Source organism: Talpa europaea (genome assembly GCF_964194135.1).
Source record: "Talpa europaea genome assembly, chromosome: 9".
NCBI classification, from domain to species: domain Eukaryota; kingdom Metazoa; phylum Chordata; class Mammalia; order Eulipotyphla; family Talpidae; genus Talpa; species Talpa europaea.
Window position 1 is genome coordinate 64,020,829 of NC_140076.1, and position 19,037 is coordinate 64,039,865.

General features: G+C 42.9%; 1 protein-coding gene across 1 annotated transcript in view; it reads left to right on the plus strand.

Moving 5' to 3' along the window:
* The window catches only part of C8B (complement C8 beta chain), a gene marked incomplete at both ends in the record, with an annotated part of 39,961 nt that overhangs the window by 12,381 nt on the left and 8,543 nt on the right, over positions 1-19,037 (plus strand). The window contains 6 exons of the mRNA XM_084242777.1: positions 1,558-1,699; positions 4,158-4,290; positions 6,794-6,991; positions 9,937-10,177; positions 12,664-12,792; positions 14,172-14,335. Of these exons, the coding sequence (XP_084098903.1) occupies positions 1,558-1,699; positions 4,158-4,290; positions 6,794-6,991; positions 9,937-10,177; positions 12,664-12,792; positions 14,172-14,335 (1,007 nt within the window). The remainder of the gene's footprint in view (positions 1-1,557; positions 1,700-4,157; positions 4,291-6,793; positions 6,992-9,936; positions 10,178-12,663; positions 12,793-14,171; positions 14,336-19,037) is intronic.

Sequence of the window (19,037 nt, forward strand, 5' to 3'; positions counted from 1 at the left end):
CTCTATAAAAAAAAAAGAAAATAGGAAATGATATTATTAACTTATGAGTTTGTTATAAGCATAAAATGCACAATGGTTTTGAAAGCTCTTTGCAGACTGAATTCTGCTGGACCTCCGAGAGGCAGGGCCTCAGCACAGGCTGCAAAGCGTGCAACAGGGTAACAGGGTGGGTCTTTAATTTATTACTCAGAAATTCTAGGGATAGTCCCTGTTACACATTTCTGTGTCACCTACTCTAGCATAGCCTCTGATCTATGATATATTAATAAAGAATTTTTGGTTGAAGGAAGGCAAAAAACCAGGAGGTAAGGTGTCTATCCACAGGACAGAGGAAAGAAGGAAGGAGCACACAAGTGAAAATCATCAGCCCCATAATTAAGTAAACACTTACCCTTTCAACTCATTCATTTCCTAATTCAAGCAAACATAGGTCTATTTCTGCAAGTTTCCATCAAAAACAAGAGTATTTTGCCCCAAATTATCTGGCTGGGAGTTATAACTGCATTCTCTGTAGCCATGTGGACTGTGCTTCACCATCTTCCAGGAAACAGTTAGATTCTTAGAGCAATTTCTAAGGCTTATTGCAAATGCAAGATCCCATCAATAAATTTGAGAGACTTTTTACAGTGTGTCTGTGGGCTCATTATGGCCAGTGTTCCATGATTCTGATCAAAGCCGTAATGGCCATTCAGGCAGGCTCTAGCTTAAATGCCTTGTAAGAAACATTTAAAGATCAGATTGTTATTCTTCTGCCTTTAACTCCCCAAGAACATTGGTTAAAGTGACCTCATACATTAAGGAAACAGGCTCACCTGTCTTCTGGGCTTTCTCTTTCAAGAATAGACAAGAAAGGGAGGACTTAAAAGGGGGCAAAGTCTAAAGGAAACAAATATGCTACCAATAAATGTAAACATACAGCCCAAATATTCTTATAATCTTAAAATTTCCCAAATAGCTGGTCTTGAAGCCACTGAGGTTTAGTGGAAAGAATTTGTGATCAGACTAGTCCTGTTGCAAATATTTACCAGCCATACATGCTGGGCCACAAAGAAGTAATAATGGCAATAGTGGCCCTATCCAGCTCTGAGTCTTGTGTTCCATTTACTAATTCGAATCGCATGGCATGGGTGTGGGTGTGATACCATCCCTGTTTTACAGATGAGTAAATTGAGGCAAGGGGTTAGGTAGCCTGCGAACTGTCACATGGCTAGTACTACTTACAGGACTCACCAAAGCCACCTCCTCTCACCAACCTCAAGAAGAGAAGTCCCAACTTCCTTCCCGTCCAAATGCTCGGACTCCTGCCTGGCAGGCACTTTCCCTTTCCCCACCCTTAATAATCTCCCCTCAAGTTGCTTTGAGAAATACTGCATTGACCTTTGGTGGAGAGAGGGGGTGGGAATAAACTTAACACATTACCAACCCACTCTGACACATCAGGACAAATTAAAACAGATTCTAAGGACCTGGCAAAGTGTCTGGCACATAGTAGGTATTCATCCATGGTAGCTTTCCTCTTGGCAACCACATGACTGTAATACCTTTTCTCCATCGCAGGCAGATGTGTAAACCGCAGGCTTCTCTGCAACGGTGACAACGACTGTGGAGATGGGTCAGATGAAGCAAACTGTAAAAGGGTTTACAAAAAATGTCAGCATGAGATGGACCAATATTGGGCAATTGGCAGTCTGGCCAGTGGGTAAGTGACTGTCTACTAGTTGCGTGAGAAGGCACAAGATTAAGGTGATGTTGGAGAGGAAAGGGGCAAGGAGCCGATGCAGAGGAGTTCTTTCTTTCCAGTCTGAGAAGATTGTAGTATGGTAGGTGCTGATATTTGCTCTCTGAGAACATTTCCAGGAGCTCCTCTCAGCGGCCAGAGATGAACAGCTACTTCATATCTACCGTAGGTGCCTTCCAGGCATTACCTGTGAATCCTGTTGACAGCTTGCAAGGGAAGCTTCATCTGTGTCTATACCTCTGGACCTCAGTATAGGACCCAGCCCAGGGCAGAGGTGCCTGTGTAGTGAGTAAAGGAATAGATTTCCAAGATGGGTCTGCAGTCGACCTGCATTTCAAGCTCCTGGGCATCTCTAAGACAGTCCAGTCCTCTGTGAGGTCAGAAGAGCCAGACTGGCCTGGCATGCACCCTGCTTTCCTGCCACATTTGGCAGCTTCTCAGCCTCCTCCAGGAAGAGAGAGAGCCTCCCTTCACACTTGTGAAAAATCCTGTGGGTGATGCATTGGGAGGAGAGCGGTGACCCTGAATGGAACTCACCTTCCTCCTAAATAAAATCAGGTCTGCATCCTTACAGGCTGTCATTGGAAAGTCTCTTTCTGTGGAGCAGGGGTCCTCTCAGCACCACCTTGTAAGCTAGATATTATAACCCATCTCCTCAACAATGAAATGGGCCTGAAAGGGTTACGGGAATCCCCAGAGTTCACAAAGCTAAGAAGGAGGTAAGGTGGCCATTCCAAGCCAGCAGTAGAGTCTGGTGGACACTGTCAGAAGGGGAAGCAGGAGAGTTCACTGACTACGGGGCGCAGGTCAGGCATGTGTCCATATGGGCTGTGAGTTCTTTCATCTGTGAAGGATGAAGGGAGATCATGCCTTTCCTTCAAGCTCTGCGAGGATCTACTAGCTAATGTAACTGCAATAAGCTAGGGGGTAAGAGGCAGCTTGTAGGTTGGGGGAGGCAGACTGCTCTTGAACCAATGCACCAGACTTCACACCCTGGCCTCGCCTGCTGGTGGTGAGACTCCAGACAGATCAGACACCAGGCCTCTGTGCCTCATGCTCCTCATCTGTGAAACTGGTATAATAATAATATGTGATGCATGGGATTAATCCTCATAAGGTTAAATGTATGCAAATGCCTCTGCAAGGGAAGCACCACATTACACTTGTTAAATAAAAGATATAAATGTAAGTTGTAATCATGTGTTGCTTAAACAATGGGCATACTTCTGAGAAATACATTTTAGTCATTGTGTGAACATCATGGAGCATAGTCACACCAGTCTGAATGGCGTGAATGGCCACCCACGTAAGCCTGGACAGACGGCCGAGCTGCTGGACCATAGTCGCGATATGGTTCTCTGCTGACAGAAACACTGCTAAACCTCATGTGATGTGTGCGACTGTGCCAGGAAAGAGAACCAAAGATTGTTATGTCAGGCAGAAGAGCTTCTTTCCACAAAAAAGAACTCCCAGTACTAGCCAGAACTGGTCACAAATGGAGGCCTACCTTAGTCAGAAATGATATCTAAGCAGAGACCAATCACCACCCTTTCTAAATGGACATAATGACATCTGCTGCCCAGGACTTCAGGTCTTCAGACAAGGTGATGCATTGAGGCACCCACTCCTGTGTCTGTTTCCAGCTAGACTCTCAGTAAATGGTAATTCTTTTAATATCTTGTGACGGTGGTCTTACAGCAATTAAGAAGGAAATCACCCATCCTCAAAGAGCAAATAATCTAGTGGGGGCAGCAGACATAAAAGAAAATGAGCATTTGTCGTGGACCAAGCATGTTCTAACCAATACAAGAACATGGAGCCTTCACAGCAACCCATGGGAAGATTTGTCCTGTCCCCATTTTACAGATGAGGAGACTGAGTTACAGAGAGGGCCACTGGTTTTCCCAATGTCACATAGCCAGTAAATGGTAGAATGGGGATTTGACTCCAGGAATCTGGCTCCAGATCTGTGTGCTTACTGATATTCTAGACTATTCTTGTGAGGCAACTGAAATAGCACAGAACAAGAAATGCATGAGTGGAGCAAGCATGGGGTCTTATGAAGGCCTCCAACCCAATTGGTAGGCCAAGTGCCAGTGAAGATTTCCTACGAGGCAACAGCAGAGCCCAATCTTAAAGAGCAGTAGCAGCTATAAGAGTGAGTGGCTACAATGGTATTCTGGACACAGGGAACCTAAGAGCAGGAGCAAATCTGAAGAAGAGCAGGCACCCCCAAATGACTGTGGACTGGATAATTGGTTGTGGTTGGGGAGGCCAGGGATGAAGCGGGAAGACTGGTTTGGACTAGATGTGGAGGGCCTTGAATGCTGTGCCAAAGAGTTTGGGTTTCACAGAGTAGGTCTGCTGTTGTGATTACTCACCTGATCACCTAACCTCCCTCTCTGTGCATTCCTTTCAGGATAAATTTGTTCACAAACAGTTTGGAGGGCCCAGTCTTTGATCACCGGTATTATGCTGGCGGATGCCTCCCCCATTACATACTGAACACAAAGTTCAGAAAGCCATACAATGTGGAAAGCTACACCCCCCAGGTATGTGACAATGAGGAGGCCACTCTGGCCATGGAGTGAGATGGATGACATTTGCAGCTCTTTCCTGCAGCCTCAAGAAACATTAAATCTTGTTGTTATTATTAGCAAGCCCTTGCCTGTTAGAATCGGGCATTGTTCTAGGCATCTTTTTTTTTTTTAAAGATTTATTTATTCATGCATACAAGAACCAGGGCACAGGCCAGATATGCGGGAGGGTGAGAGGATTCACCAGAGACAGAGTGGGGAATAGAACAGGCAGACTGACTGAAATACACTGATGAGGGGAGCAGCGGGCGAGACAGGAGAGTTCTGCTGCGCCATGTGGGTATCTCCTCAGCCAGCATCAAACCTGCGCTGCGGAGGCTACGGACAGCTCCACAGTGCTATGTTCAAATACCTGTGCCACCAGGGAGGCCCCCTGTTCTAGGCATCTTAAGTCACAAAATGTTCTACCCATGCAAGCCTGTGTTATAGCTAACATACAAATTTCAAAGCTAACCTCAGAGAAAGGTGTCTTTAGGAGAGATTGTGATCCTGTGGGAAGGCCTGTCTTCCAGGCCTGGCTCTGCCACAGGCCCCAGCTTTATCTTAGTCTAAGTTCCTTTTCCATTCTGGACCTCACTTTCCTCATCTATAAGATGAGGGGGCTTCACTGGATAACCTTGATTATAGTTCCCACTTCTAAAATTGTGTAGTCCTGAAGTTAGGCCACTCCCTCATTCCCCTTCTCTTCCAGTCCCCCACCCCAACATACTTACTGACCAAATAAGAAAAAAATGAGCCCAGCGTCAAACACGCCCACCCCAAGGCACCCAGGGCCATCCCAGTAGCCTCTGTTTTTTGTTTGTTTCTTTGTTTTTTTGAAGATTTATTTATTTATTTATTTATTTATTTATTTATTTATTTATTTATTTATTTATACATGCACTGGGTAGTCAGAAGCGCGGGAGGGTGAGAGAATTCACCAGAGCCAGAGGGGAGAGCAGAGCAGGCAGATTGACAAAGTACGCTGCTGAGGGGAGCAGCGGGCAGCAGGAGAGGTCTGCGCGCCATGTGGGACCCTTACCTGGTGGCTGGGGATGGAACCGGCACTGCAGAGGCTGCTGGCAGCTTCGCAACCCAGCGCTCAACCACTGTGCCACCGGGGAGAAGGCCCTAGTAGCCTCTGTTTTTAAGAAGAATCTCAGCATATTTATCATCCTGGTTAACATACCTCCTAACCCAGGGGGAACGTGCACCCTAAAGTCTCTTCTGTCCTTAGCCATCACCTTAGGAGTGCTATGCCAGGCCTGATGCAGTATTTCACTAGTATAAACGCAATCCTCAGAACAAACCCAGTGGGAGTAAGAGTTATCGTCTGCATTTTATAGATGAAGAAACTGAGACATAGAGGTTATTTGTTTAAAGCTACCCAACTAGACTATAACAGATCAGGCAGCCCTGCCCCAGGCCACACTCAGGGTTGCTTCTGCTTCCCCTCCTGGGCAGCTGAAGTGTTGTGCAAACTGCAAACTCATCCTGAAGTTCATCGGATGGGGTGGAAACCACCTGGGCCCCATCATGCCAGGGCCACCAGGAAGATTTCCTGTGCAAAGGACAACACTGATTTTCAAGCAAACAGCACTTCTAAGTTCTCTTGAAAAATCTTTGTGTCCCGTCCATATCCCCACAGCACTGCCTGCACCATGCTCTCACCATGGTGATGTTACCTCTTGTAACATCGTCCCCAGGCTCATTTACTTCCACTGTGGCTCATCTTTTTTTTTTTTTTTTTAAGATTTATTTATTTATTTATACAAGAACAGGGATATAGTTCAGAAGCGCCGGAGGGTGAGAAAATTCACCAGAGCCAGAGCGGGGAGCCTAACAGGCAGAAGAACCAAAAACACTGCTGAGGGGAGCAGCGGGCGAGGCAGGAGAGGTTGGCTGCACCACCTGGTGTTCTCCCTGGCCAGCGGGGAACCGAACCAGCACTGCAGATGCTTCAGACAGCTTCGCAGTGCAGCGCTCAACTGCTGCACCACCAGGCAGGCCCCGTGGCTCATCTTTAGATCAAGTTCCAACTTATAGAGCAGCAATCAGAAAGTTTCAACATTTTTATGTCAGCTTGGACTCTCACAACCTCTTCTTGCACCTTAGTCATGCATCTTCTGATTAAATGACACTAGAACCCCAACAGTTGCAGCAGTACGTCCTGCTCTCTCCTCCTCCATGCCTTTGCCCAAGCCACGTCTGCAGCCCAGAATGTGCTCCTGCATCTCTGCCATTGAAATCCAAACCCAGTCCCCTCTCTGAGCATCACCATTGAGTGATTCCCTCTCCCCTACTGGCTCAGGACCCCCTAGGGGTAGACATACTCGGCCATGAGATTTCTGTATCCAAATCACCTCGTCCAGTGCCTGCCACATAATGAAAATTTTGTGGATGTCTGTTGACTTGTACTGAGCCCATATGAGACAAAGGCAATCAAAAAAAAAAATTGCTTTTTTTTTTCTTCCTTTAGACCCAAGGCAAATATGAATTTGTGCTGACTGAATATGAATCGTACTCAGATTTTGAACATAATGTCACCGAAAAAACAAGTAGCATGTCTAGTTTCAGCTTTGGTTTTAAAAAGGCTGGAATATTTGAATTTGGCTTTAGTGAGACAGATGCTAACAACAAACATTTTATTAGCAGAACCAAACGATTCTCTCATACCGTAAGTATTCTCATGCTGTAAGTACAGTTTTGTTGCTTTCTCAATTTCTATGTGTTCATTTGAAATGTCCTGACCACAAACATGTATTTTTTGTACGTTCGTACAAAATACAAACATGTATTTTGTAATGTATTTCACATTACTTTTTATTTCCATTAACCAATTGTATTTGTTGTCTTGAAATCTTTTCACAAAAAATAACTTAATCTTACCTCAACTTATTTTTTTCAAAGGTCAGACAGCACGACCACTGATAATTATTTTCCATCATTTTCTACTAAACCTGTTTTCCCTAAATTTTCATTGCACTTAATTTTTGTAGCTTTGTCAGACTAAATCATCTCTGGAGACTTTTTAGCCCCCAGCAATTTGACTCTCTGTTCCAAACATTCAGCTGAAATTACACTGTCACTCCAAACCTCCTCTCTGACATCCTAGGCCATTTGGGGACTAGACCACACCTTCATGCACCTGTTCCTCTCTTTTCTTTCTGTTCCTTATCAGTTCCCTCTCTGGGTTCTGCTATCCCCACCTATTCTTTCTTTAATTTGAGGCCATCGTTCCCTCTTACTCCAGAGCCTCCCAAGTGACCTCTCCACTCTTGACTCCCCCTCCAGGGACAAGCCATGACCCGTCATCACTGTTCCTGCCCTTTCTTTAAGCACTGGCCTGTACCATCCTCTCTTCTAGCATCATTACCTGGATACCTTAATAGTGACACTCCAAAGAAAGTTCTTCCTCCTCAATTTTCTATGTTAGATATCATTTTTTCTTTTCGGTTTTCCAGCTAAAGATTGCAGATTCACATTTGACTCTCTGTTCTCTCTGTTTCCACATTTGTTAACCACCAAATTCTTTTTCACTGGATTCTTAATCTAACTCTGATTATCTGAAATGGTCCAGGCTTTTTCATCTCCTATCCTGTCCTCCCAAAGAGTCTCCTGTCTCCCAACTCATCCCTTCAAATGTACGTGCTGCCAGAAAAATGTCTGATACTAATCTAATCACATCATCTGCTCCTTGATGCCCATGAGGTGACGATCCAAGGTCATGATTTAAGGAAGTAGAGTAATTAGAGTGGGACGTGATGGGATATGACACTAGATAACAGATGACAGGCACAGATTTGAGAAACCATGATTCCAGAGTGAGAGAGCTGCATTTTATTCTCTAGTTTCTGAGAATTTTCAATATGGATCTAATGTGATAAAAAATTAATCTGAGGGGAATGTGGAAGAGATCAAGACAGAATGTCTACAGCAATTCCCATGAGAAACAAGAAATAGTGAGGGCTCAGCGTGGTCTCAGCTGTTGAAACATCAACCAGCAGAAAATGGGTAGTAATCGTTAATTCACCTTTAATTGGCTTTGCTTATTTCTCATCTTCTAGGTTCTGAGCTCTTTGGGGATTGTTTCTTGCATGTTTAGATTCAGAATGGTGGTGCGAGGAGGGGGGGTGCAGGGGTGCTCAAGAATGATATATAATGATTTAAAAGAAGCTTCGTTTTTAGGAGAGAACTCAAAGGATTTTCATCGACTCTCTCCCTCTCTCCTTCCCCCATCTTTGCTTCCCACTTCCCTGTTTACATTCTATTAAGTTCACACTAGAGACTTGAGACCTAAACATAGATACAACATGATTCTTGCAGTCAAGCTCACAGTGTAGCAGGAGAGGTAAATGTGTATGTAAATAACTTCCTCTTAATTTTTATATCAGTTGTAATACAGCATAGTGTGTGCTATAAAGGAAGTATAAAATGCAGTGCAATCTTGGAGAATGAAGTGTGTGTCTAGGAAATTCAGAGATGTATCAAGTCAGAGTAACAGCTAAGTGGGGACCTAAATATAAATAGGTGGTGAAGGGTAGAATTGGACTTTTAGTGGAGATCTTAATATAGTATGTACACATGTTCATTGTCAATGAGGCAACTCTGAAATTTATATAATGTTTTAATGCAAGGTTACCACAATAAAAAACAAATTTTAAAATATTCATAATTTGTTTTAAAGTTTAAACAAATAAAATATAATTTGGTGTGTGTCAGGCAAAAAACATAAAAAGGAAGGGACGCACATTCCACATATGCAAAATTCTATTATGATGAGAATGGCAGGTTTGGGTGAGAACAAGATGACCGTGAGGGGCCTGGGTCTACCTCATGCCCATGGCTTTACAGAATGGACAGGTCTAGCAGAATGGAAGTCTCCAGACTGGGGCGGAATATAGCTCCAGCACATGTCCCACCCTTAACCTTCCTTCTGCCTTACAACTCAAGTTCTAGTAACCCCTCCTGGGTGCTTGCCCGTCAACGAGCATCACCCCTTTCAAAATCCAAGACCCAGGGTTCACCAAACTTTTCCTACATAGGGCCTGATAGGAAGTAGTTTCGCCTTTGCAGGGCATGGAGTCCACTGACAGCTACTCAGCACTGTCAGCAATGATGGCCACTGAGCAGTGGTCAGGCGTCTTTCCAATGACACTTCGTGTGCACAGCCAGGCAGAATATTTGGTGTGCAGGCTGTAGTGTGTTGACGTCCACCATGCAAGATGGCATCTAGCTTTCCTAAAGAGCCATACCAACTCTTTCTTGAGTAGCTTTCCTTCAGAGATCATAAGCATGAATGAAGTTACCTTTGTGGATGCACAACCCCCCATCCCATCAGCGCAGGCCCACACGCCCCTGCTTCTGGCCCCCTACTCTTCACGGTCCCTATGTGCTACCAGAAGGAGGTAAGAGCAAGCTCTTCCACACTGAAAAGGACATCAGAATATTTATGAGAATGGAAAGCTTATCAAAGAAGCCATCTTCTCTCAAGTATCCTAAAGGAATTAGAAGGTGATAACCCCAGGCCAAGAACATCAGATGGTATTTGTAAAGTTCATCTTCTTGCTCCAGATCCCTAACTTTAAAGGTCTGTTTTTCCCATGTTGGTATTTCATTTAGAAAAGCAAATTTCTGCACGCGCGCTCTGACCTTGAAGTAGCGCAATACAAGCTGAAGCAGAGAGGCCTCATGCTCCATTATGAATTTCTTCAGAGAGTCAAGCAGCTGCCCCTGGAGTACAGTTACGGGGAGTACAGAGATCTCTTCCGCGATTTCGGGACCCACTACATCACGGAGGCCGTGCTCGGGGGCATTTATCAGTACACACTCATTATGAACAAGGAGGCCATGGAGAGAGCAGGTAGGCCACCCAGGGCCCATTCCTGGCATTCCTGATGGGCATCCAGACACTCTCCTGCTGAATACTCCTGCCAAGGGAACTCTAAGTTGTTGTGGGAGGTTTCTGTTAGTTACTGGAAGGAGTTAGTTGGCGGAGAAGTTGTAAGTTTATTTATTTATGCATTTAAGAACTGGGGTATAAGCCAGAGGTGCAGGGGGTGAGAGGATCCACCAGAAAGAGTGGAGCAGAACAGATAGATCTACTGAAATACACTGCTGAGGGGAGCAGCGGGTGAGACAGGAGAGGTTTGCTGCACCATTTGGGTTGCTCCCTGGCTGTCAGGGAGCCATGCTGCAGTGGCTGGTGATAACTTGATAGTGCTGTCTTTAACCCCTGAGCCACCAGGCAAGCCCTCCTCTTCCTTTTTTAAAATTGCTAATATTGCTACTCCTCTGTCCAGACCCCTGTCTGGGCAGTCCTCTTTCATACAGTTACTCTCTCCAGACAAGCATGTCAAAACTCATGACTTTTTAAATGTTTCAACATGCAGATAATTCCCAATTTATAGATCTGTCTTGGGTCTCTTCTGTGAACCAAAGAGTTTAAGTTGAAATTGTTCTTGATATCTCCATTTGAGTGATTTTTTGCTTTCTCCTCCCAAATGGGTTTCCTCCATCATCTCACCATCCACATTGCAATTGTTTTACCACCCCACAAGTAGCTCATGCCAAAAACCCAGGAGTCAATCTTGAATATTTTTCTATCCTTCCACTTTAATAGCAAATCCTCTCAGCTCTACCCCCAAGGTATATTTCCTCTCTATCGTGGCTGTTACTCCCTTACTGTCACTCCAGGACCAGTGCTTCTCAAAATTTAATGTGAATGTAAATGATCTGCACAGCTTGTAAGTGGTCGATGCTGATTCAGTCCATTTGAGGTGAGGTGTCACATTCTGCATTTCTAAAAATTTTGATGCCAATGCTGCTGGTCCATCAATCGCATTTTAATTTACAAGACCCCAGATTATACCATAGACTCCAAAGTAATATTCAACTCCTATTCCTCCTCTGCAATCCAGTCTTCATGCAAATACTTCAGGTCTTTCTAACTATAGTCAACTGCAAGTCTAAGGTATGATTCCTGCTCCCCAGTGGCTCTTGGCTCTTGTTAGGTTAGGTCACCTCTGCTACACAGATGACAGTGGCATAGCCAAGGCTTGGTAAGTCCAGGGTACTTTCAAGAGGACACATGGTATATAATAAAAATTTATATCAGTGTGACCTCAGTCTTGCCAAGATCCTCCCTCTGTGCCTCTGGTTTCAAGGGATTTTCATAGTTCCTCAAATTCCTTCCCATAAAAAGGATCTACAGTCAAATAAGTTGGCAGAACATACACTGGACCCTACTTTTAGAGTTTCTTAAACATCCCACCATCAAACCACCCCTCTACCTATTTTGATGCAAACATTGTCATACCAACTTGACCACAGAAATCATTTTTCTATTGTTTTAAGATCTATTTATTTATGCATACAAGAACTGGAGTACAGGCCAGAGGTGTGGGGGGTGAGAGGAGTCACCAGAGACAGAGTGGGGAACAGAACAGGCAGACTGACTGAAATATACTGCTCAGGGGAGCAGCAGGCAAGTCAGGAGAGGTCTGCTGCACCATGTGGTTAGTTACCTGGCCAGGGATGGAACTCATGCCGCAGTGGCTGCAGATACCTTCATAGGTTGCATCTTAACCCCTTGCACTACCAGGGAGGCCCAGAAATCATTTTTCTTGTAACAATTATTTTTACAAGAATTATAAGGGAGGTTATCATGGAACTCATGTTTTGAAGATCATGCTTCGGGGAAATCTGATCTGTAGCAACATTGCAAGACAATCCCAGTAGTCAGATTGCTCTCCTCTCCTTGCACTGGCCTCAGAGTGCTGTAGAAGGTGCTTACAAGTCACACCTGAGATTTCAGTGAGTTCAGGAGAGGAGAGTGCCTCAGGGAGAACTGGGGAACAGATGGCAAATGGCCCCAGAATGAAGAAGTAAGGGAAATGGAAACAGCCCTTTTCCCTAGCCAGCTACTATACCAGACAATTTATATGCATCCTCTCAATTGATTAACAAATCATCTGTCAATGATTAGAGCAAGGTGATCGGGGGAAGGTGGCCAGGTTGCAGCAGCTCTACTTACTGGATCAGCCCCAGAGATTTGATAAGGAGTCACACTTTTGGAATAGGACTCTGAGCACCTCTCATTTTGGAGCACAGTATAAAACCACAGAGAATCTCTGAAGAAGCTGAAAGGGGAAGGTGATGCTCTTCCCTTATGGGTCTCTGCCCTGGTGCCAGTGTTGCTTGCATTTCTTTGTCTGATCACCCACTAATTTATGTCTGAATCTTAAGGACCCCATGACAACCAGGAAGAGCTCAGCCTCTGAAATGATGTCAGGAGAGACAGGGATAATTACATTTTAGGTCAGGAGACCCTTTACTTGTTTTTTTCAGATTATTCTCTTCATGATGTCCAGGCCTGTGCTAAACATGGTTTTGCAATTGGTGCTGCCATTGAAGAAGTCTCCATCAAGCTGGGTGTATCAGTGGGCACATGCGAGGGTATTCTGAATGAAATAAAAGGTGAGTAGCAGGGGCCTCTGGCTTCCATGCTTATCATCTTCCCCACTTTAGATGCCCTCCAGATCTAGTCTTTCTTTAAACTAAAGACTGGATATTCCAAAGTATTTTAATTAAAATAACGATTCATTCAGTAAAATTTAATATAGCTTTTACTATGTGCCAGGGATGCAAAAATGAATAAGGATAAATTCCAGCTCCATACTATCCAGATGATCTAGACAAATGATTACAGGAGCAACGACAAAACAAAGCAAAAGAAAAGAAAAACAAAAATTAACTGCTAGTCTAGAAAATTTCTTCCATATATAACTGACACTCTGTTGAAGTTATTTATTGCATTCCCTGTGGAGCCAGGCTGGAAGCCGCATCGTGCATAGGGAGGCAGACATAAAACACAGATGCTCTTTAAAGAAGACATACAAAGTAACCCCACATCCAGGTCACTAAATAGAATATTGCCCAGTATCCCAGAAATGCTTGCCAATCACCAATAATCTAATCCCTTTTGGACATAACGTTGTCCTAACTTCTGGGACAAACATGCCCTTCCTTTCTTAATAGTTGCACCACCTGCTTGTATCACTTACCAATATGGCTTAATATTGCTTATGTGGATGGAATATAATCTTTTCAGTCCTTTCTTTTAATATTCAACATTATGTTTTTATGGTTAGCTGTAGTTGGTTCATTTCCATTCTGCAAAGTATTTTCTTATATGAACATAATACATTTTTCATTGTCATTCTACTGTTGATGGGCATTTGGGCATTCTAATAACAATTGTTTAGTGATTGACACATAGATAATCAATAATCTGCCTACTTACATACTAACCTATTTACCTGTTTATGAGCTACATGTCCATCCCTATGTATGTATGTGCTATGTTTATGTATCTATCTTCAGTCTCACTCCAATCTATTTACCTATGACCACTCAATCTATCTGTGTGTAGGTACATGTGTATCATGTATGTATCATTAATGTATTTACCTACCTATGATCTTTCAATCCATGCCCATATATGCATGTGTCTTTATTTACTGATGTACCTATGTTCTATCATCAATCTCTATGTATACATGTATGTATCCTCTATCAATCAGTATCTATGTCCCATAGGCTCAGTGACTAGCATTTACAAATACTGAAAAGTCCCTTCCCTTTCCTGCTTCCACTGTTTGTCATTTACAGCTAGGTGAGCTGTCATTTTGTTCCTTGGACCACAGTTGCCCACAGGCAGGGAAGCTTCTTGTTCACCCACATCTCTGGGGTGAGTTCAGTGAATATTATGGCAACTAGGTTGTTGGTTGGGTTGCAGTCAATTCCAAGGTGAAAATTAGATCCCCTAACATTCCAGGTCTCCATACCCATTGCAGACAGAAACAAGAGAAATACGATGGTGGAAGACTTGGTGGTCCTCGTTCGGGGAGGGGCAAGTGAGCACATCACTACCCTGGCATACAGGGAGCTGCCTACTGCAGAGTTGATGCAGGAGTGGGGCGACGCGGTGCAGTACAACCCAGCCATCGTCAAAATTAAGGTACATGCAGCTGCTTTACCCACCCTTTCCTCTATTCAGAAAACAGTGGCGTATGCACACAGATCTCAGAAAGATCCAGGCTCTATTCTTGAGAAACATACATTTTAGTGGAAAATATGTCTGGGGTACAGATTACAGTACACTGCTGAGCACCCGATTGCCTTTCATTTGGACCTCTTAAGTTGCTAAAGGAAATTAATAATCAGCTTCTAATGTTAGCCTTTTCAAACTAATATTCTTTATTTCATCAGAGAATAACTGATTCAGTTATTTGTCCATTTAAACTCTCATTCATTCAGCAAATAGTCGCTAAGTTCCCGAATGTGATAGGAACTAAGGTAATGAAGGCAAACAGAGGAAAGTGCAAGGATGAAAAATACACTCTGTGCTGAACGGTGAGATACACGCACGTGTAACTATGTTACAGGACAGCATAATACATCATGATAATCACTACCATCTTTGGAGCACTTACTATATTCATGAAACTCTGCCAGGGGCTTTCGGAATGTTATTTCATCTAATTCTCACGAGTCTGCAAATTAAGTATGCTTATCTCCATTTTGTGGCTGATAAAAATCAAGGTCACAGAGGTTGTATTCATCGGTGACTGCTCACGAGTCTCTTATTAGGTCTGAACCTGGGTCTTTGACCTCTTCCCTCCTCTCCAGACTTTCCTGTGGGCTTGGTGAATAAAAAATAATGATTGCAACCACCTGTCACCTAAATAAGAACAGTTTTGCGACCTTAAGCTAAAAAGACATTTGCTAGAACAGGACTGTCATACATATTAGCCTTAGGTCCTTGCCCATGGGGACTTCGCAAGGTGTCCAGGTCACGTCTTACTCCATCCTGCTCTTGCCAGCCTTTCTACCATCATTGATGGGCAAGCAGCCACCCCCTGGATGTTTACCCTTGCAACCAAGGTGGGAGTTGAGAGGCTGGAGGTCTGATGGGAGACACTGCAATTCCCAGTCTTGGCTATGTCCCTTGCTTATATGCCAAATGCATAGTTTCTGTAGAACAAGAAGGGTGCCATTTAAATCCTCCCCTCTGCCACTTTGGGTGGACACTTCAGGTGCCATTGCTGGCAAGCATCAAGAAGGATAAAATCAGCCATGGGTTACAGGCAGGTCCAGAGAAATCTGGGTTTGACTGATGGCATGGTGGCATTGGTTGGTATGACAGATGGGCATGGGAATGAACAGAGCACAGTGTAAAATAGATACCCTGTCTTTATTTATTTCTTATCCAAAACTTTTTTTCCTTAACTTAGAATTAATGGGTTGCCCCTGTTACCTACCTAAATTGGTTGAATATGCCAGTCTGGGCATTGGGAATGTCAAGCACTAGACTTGAGATGTGGTATATGTGTTTGTGTGTGTGTGCATGTGTGTGTGTGTGTGTGTGTGAGAGAGAGAGAGAGAGAGAGAGAGAGAGAGAGAGAGAGAGAGAGAGAGAGAGAGAAGAGACTATACACGTTAGCATGCTAAGCATCTAAACAGGCCTGCAAACAACCTTGGAGGTGTAGCACTTTACCGAAGGTGCCAAGGCCACCCAGCATGAATGAATGCAGTGTAAATCACACCCACTATTGCTGCAGTTGTATGAAAGGCTGTGTGAGCTGAAAGGGGGCAGAGATGTTTTTAGGAGCTGGGGGAGGTGGAATTGTTGAAGACTTTTACACACTTCCTCTGTACATGCAAAATCTGAGTTGGAAACATACACTCTGGGTGTCCCACGCTTTCATGCACCCTTTCTGGCATGAGAAAGCTACAGATGGCTTCATGTTATCTCAGAATAATTCTTTTCTGCAGAGTCACTTACCAGTAGCTGGAGCGGTGATTGCTTTCCAGGACAAGAGTCCACAAGATAAGCAATTCCTAGACATAAGAGTGTTGGCCATGGCTTGTATACAGAAACGAGTCTTGAAAATCAGAATTTGAGACATGATTCCTGCAGGAGCCAAGTGGGCAGGGAAGGAGACCACGAAGGAGCCCATGGATACTGTTACTAGTAAACTTTAAAGGGACAGGTGGCTTTTTGTTCAAAGAAGAGATGAGAGAAGGCAATGGACATGGGGAGAATTTTGGACTCAAAAGGTTGAAATTATATTAAAAATGCAGAAGACAAGTAGATCTCTAAAATGGAAAAATGGATGTAAATTTCAGAATACACTTGTTTTGTGATTATAATAAAACTCAGGAAGATGAAAAATTTATGAAACAAAATATAGAAACTGAGATGTTTAGACACTGCGATGAAAAGGGATGTAGCTGCATATAGGAAACCAAAAGCACAATAACAGAATTGAAACCTACATTGGAAACTATAAAGAACAGAATTGACACTGCAGAAAATTGAGTCAGTGATGTGGAAGGTGCTATAAAAATGTTCTTATAATGCACAAGCAAAAGACAAAGAGATTAAAACACTGACATGAAAGAAATATGATGGACAGAGAGGAAAGAAGTGGAAATGTAAAACTTAGAGGCTTCTTCCTGAGAGGGACAAGATGAAATGTGAAGACGCATTAATCAAGCACATATATAAGGAAACGTCCCTGAGTGGAGAATGCAAAATGAACAGCTCATTGAGAAGTAAGCAGAAGGTCTGCAAACTAAATAGTAATGAAACATCTCTGGTGAAATATTTTACTTTCAGGAACTATTGTATCCTAAAAAATTGGAAGTCAATCTGGTCTTTGAACTCTTTGCAACACTAAATGCCTGAAGATAATGGAGTAACAACTATAAAGTCATGAAGGGAAAAACGCAGTGACGTGGTCATTAATGGATGGAAAGCCCCAAAGACATTTTCCAATATTAAAGGAATCCAAGCTTCCCCAAGTGAGCAGATAAAAATGCAGACTATCCAGTTTAATTTGAATTTCAGATAAATAAGCAATCATTTCTAGTATCTACATCTCCCAAATAGTTCATGGGATATAGTTATACTTTAAAAAAGTATTTGTTGTTTACCAGAAATTCAAATTAACTAGATAACCTGTATTTAACTGGCAACCTTAGACAGAGTCTATCCTCCATGTACATTTCTATACCATAGTAGTCAGAAAAGTGAGGGTGTGGACTGAAAAGGCATTGCCCAGACCAGAGAGCTGGCACTGCCAGCTTTCCAAGGTGGAAGGAACAGCTATAGTAGTGAAACAGTGAATGGCATTCCCTTAAAGGGAGGAGAACCTAGTTCTTATGCTGCAGTGAACCACCCCCCCAAATCTCAGTAACTTTATTTCTCAATCAGACATGTCCAAACAATGTTGGTAAGGGGGCTTTGCTCATTGTCAATCAGGAGTCTAGACAATGGAGGCTTTATCTTCTCATGTGCTCTGAGACACTCCACAGTGTTGGCAGGGATGGGATAAGTCACCTAACTCTGCTCTGAAGGCTTTGACCTGGAGGGATACTCTCTCTGCTTAAAGCAAGTCAATCTGCAAACTTACCTTTAAGAAAACAGGGAACTCCTGCCCTGCTGTGTACCCAAAATGAAAAGAAGCCAAAATACTGGCTAAGCGATGATAACATACATCACACCTTTCTAAAGCAACTTACCCAGTGATTGTCTAAAAGTGAATTACTCTGACCAAGAGCAGATTTAAAATACCTACACATGTTGTGGTAGCACTGCCTGGTAAGATAATGTCAGATTCAGACATCTGGATCTCACTACCAACAATCATTTCTGAATTTCAAATAAGGAAGCCATGAATATAATTAAATGGCAGATAACACAGAAAAAAAATAATTTTGCCACAAATGAAATCCTTAATGTGTGAGGAATGAAGCAATTTATAAGAAAGACACATCTCAAAGGAAATAGACAACTCTCAGAAGAACTCAGATCACTAATAAATATGCAAAAATTTTGACTTCGCTAGGAATAAAAAAATGAAGATTAAAGTAACAACACAATATTATCTTTTACTTATCAAATTGGCAATGATTAAAAACCAGCACTACTCAATGTCTTTGAGAGAGATGAGATGGACGCTTTTCTAAAAGGAGATGGGAATATAAATTGGTATACTACTCTTTAGGACAAGAATTTAACCATGTATATCCAAAACTTTAAAAATGTTCATAGCTTTTGATCCCATAACCCCAACTGCAAGAATTGGCTTTAAAAGCTGGTAAAGATGTGTATATAAAGACATGCCTTGTTTCATGTTATTTGTAGCACCAAAAGGGAAAAGAAAAAAGGAAACAACTGAAAGATTCAGTGACAGGGAAAATTGATACATTATGCTTCATTTATACAACAGGATGCTGTGAAGTCATAAAAAAGTCTTATCAAAGGATATTGAATAGCATGGGAAAATGCTCAAGGTATGATGTTAAGTGGAAAAAGTAGAGCGTAAAACTGTATATGCCAGCAATTTGGTGCAAATATCTGTCCATCTACCTCTTCAGAAATGTACTGAAAGGAAATAGACCACAATATTAACCATTCAAATTCTTTCCCACCTCTTACTGATGCTCTGACTGGGCAATAAGCTGAACTTCTCCGCGCCTCAGCTTTTTCATCTGTAAAATGGGAACACAGACTACCCGAAGATGGTAATGAAGATGATGTTAGGTAATGGACAAAGAATTTAGTCCAGCACCTACTAAATGCTAGCTCTGGCAATAGTTATTTGTGATCATTAAGAAAGGTGACACCAGGGCCTCCCCTGGTGGCGCAGCAG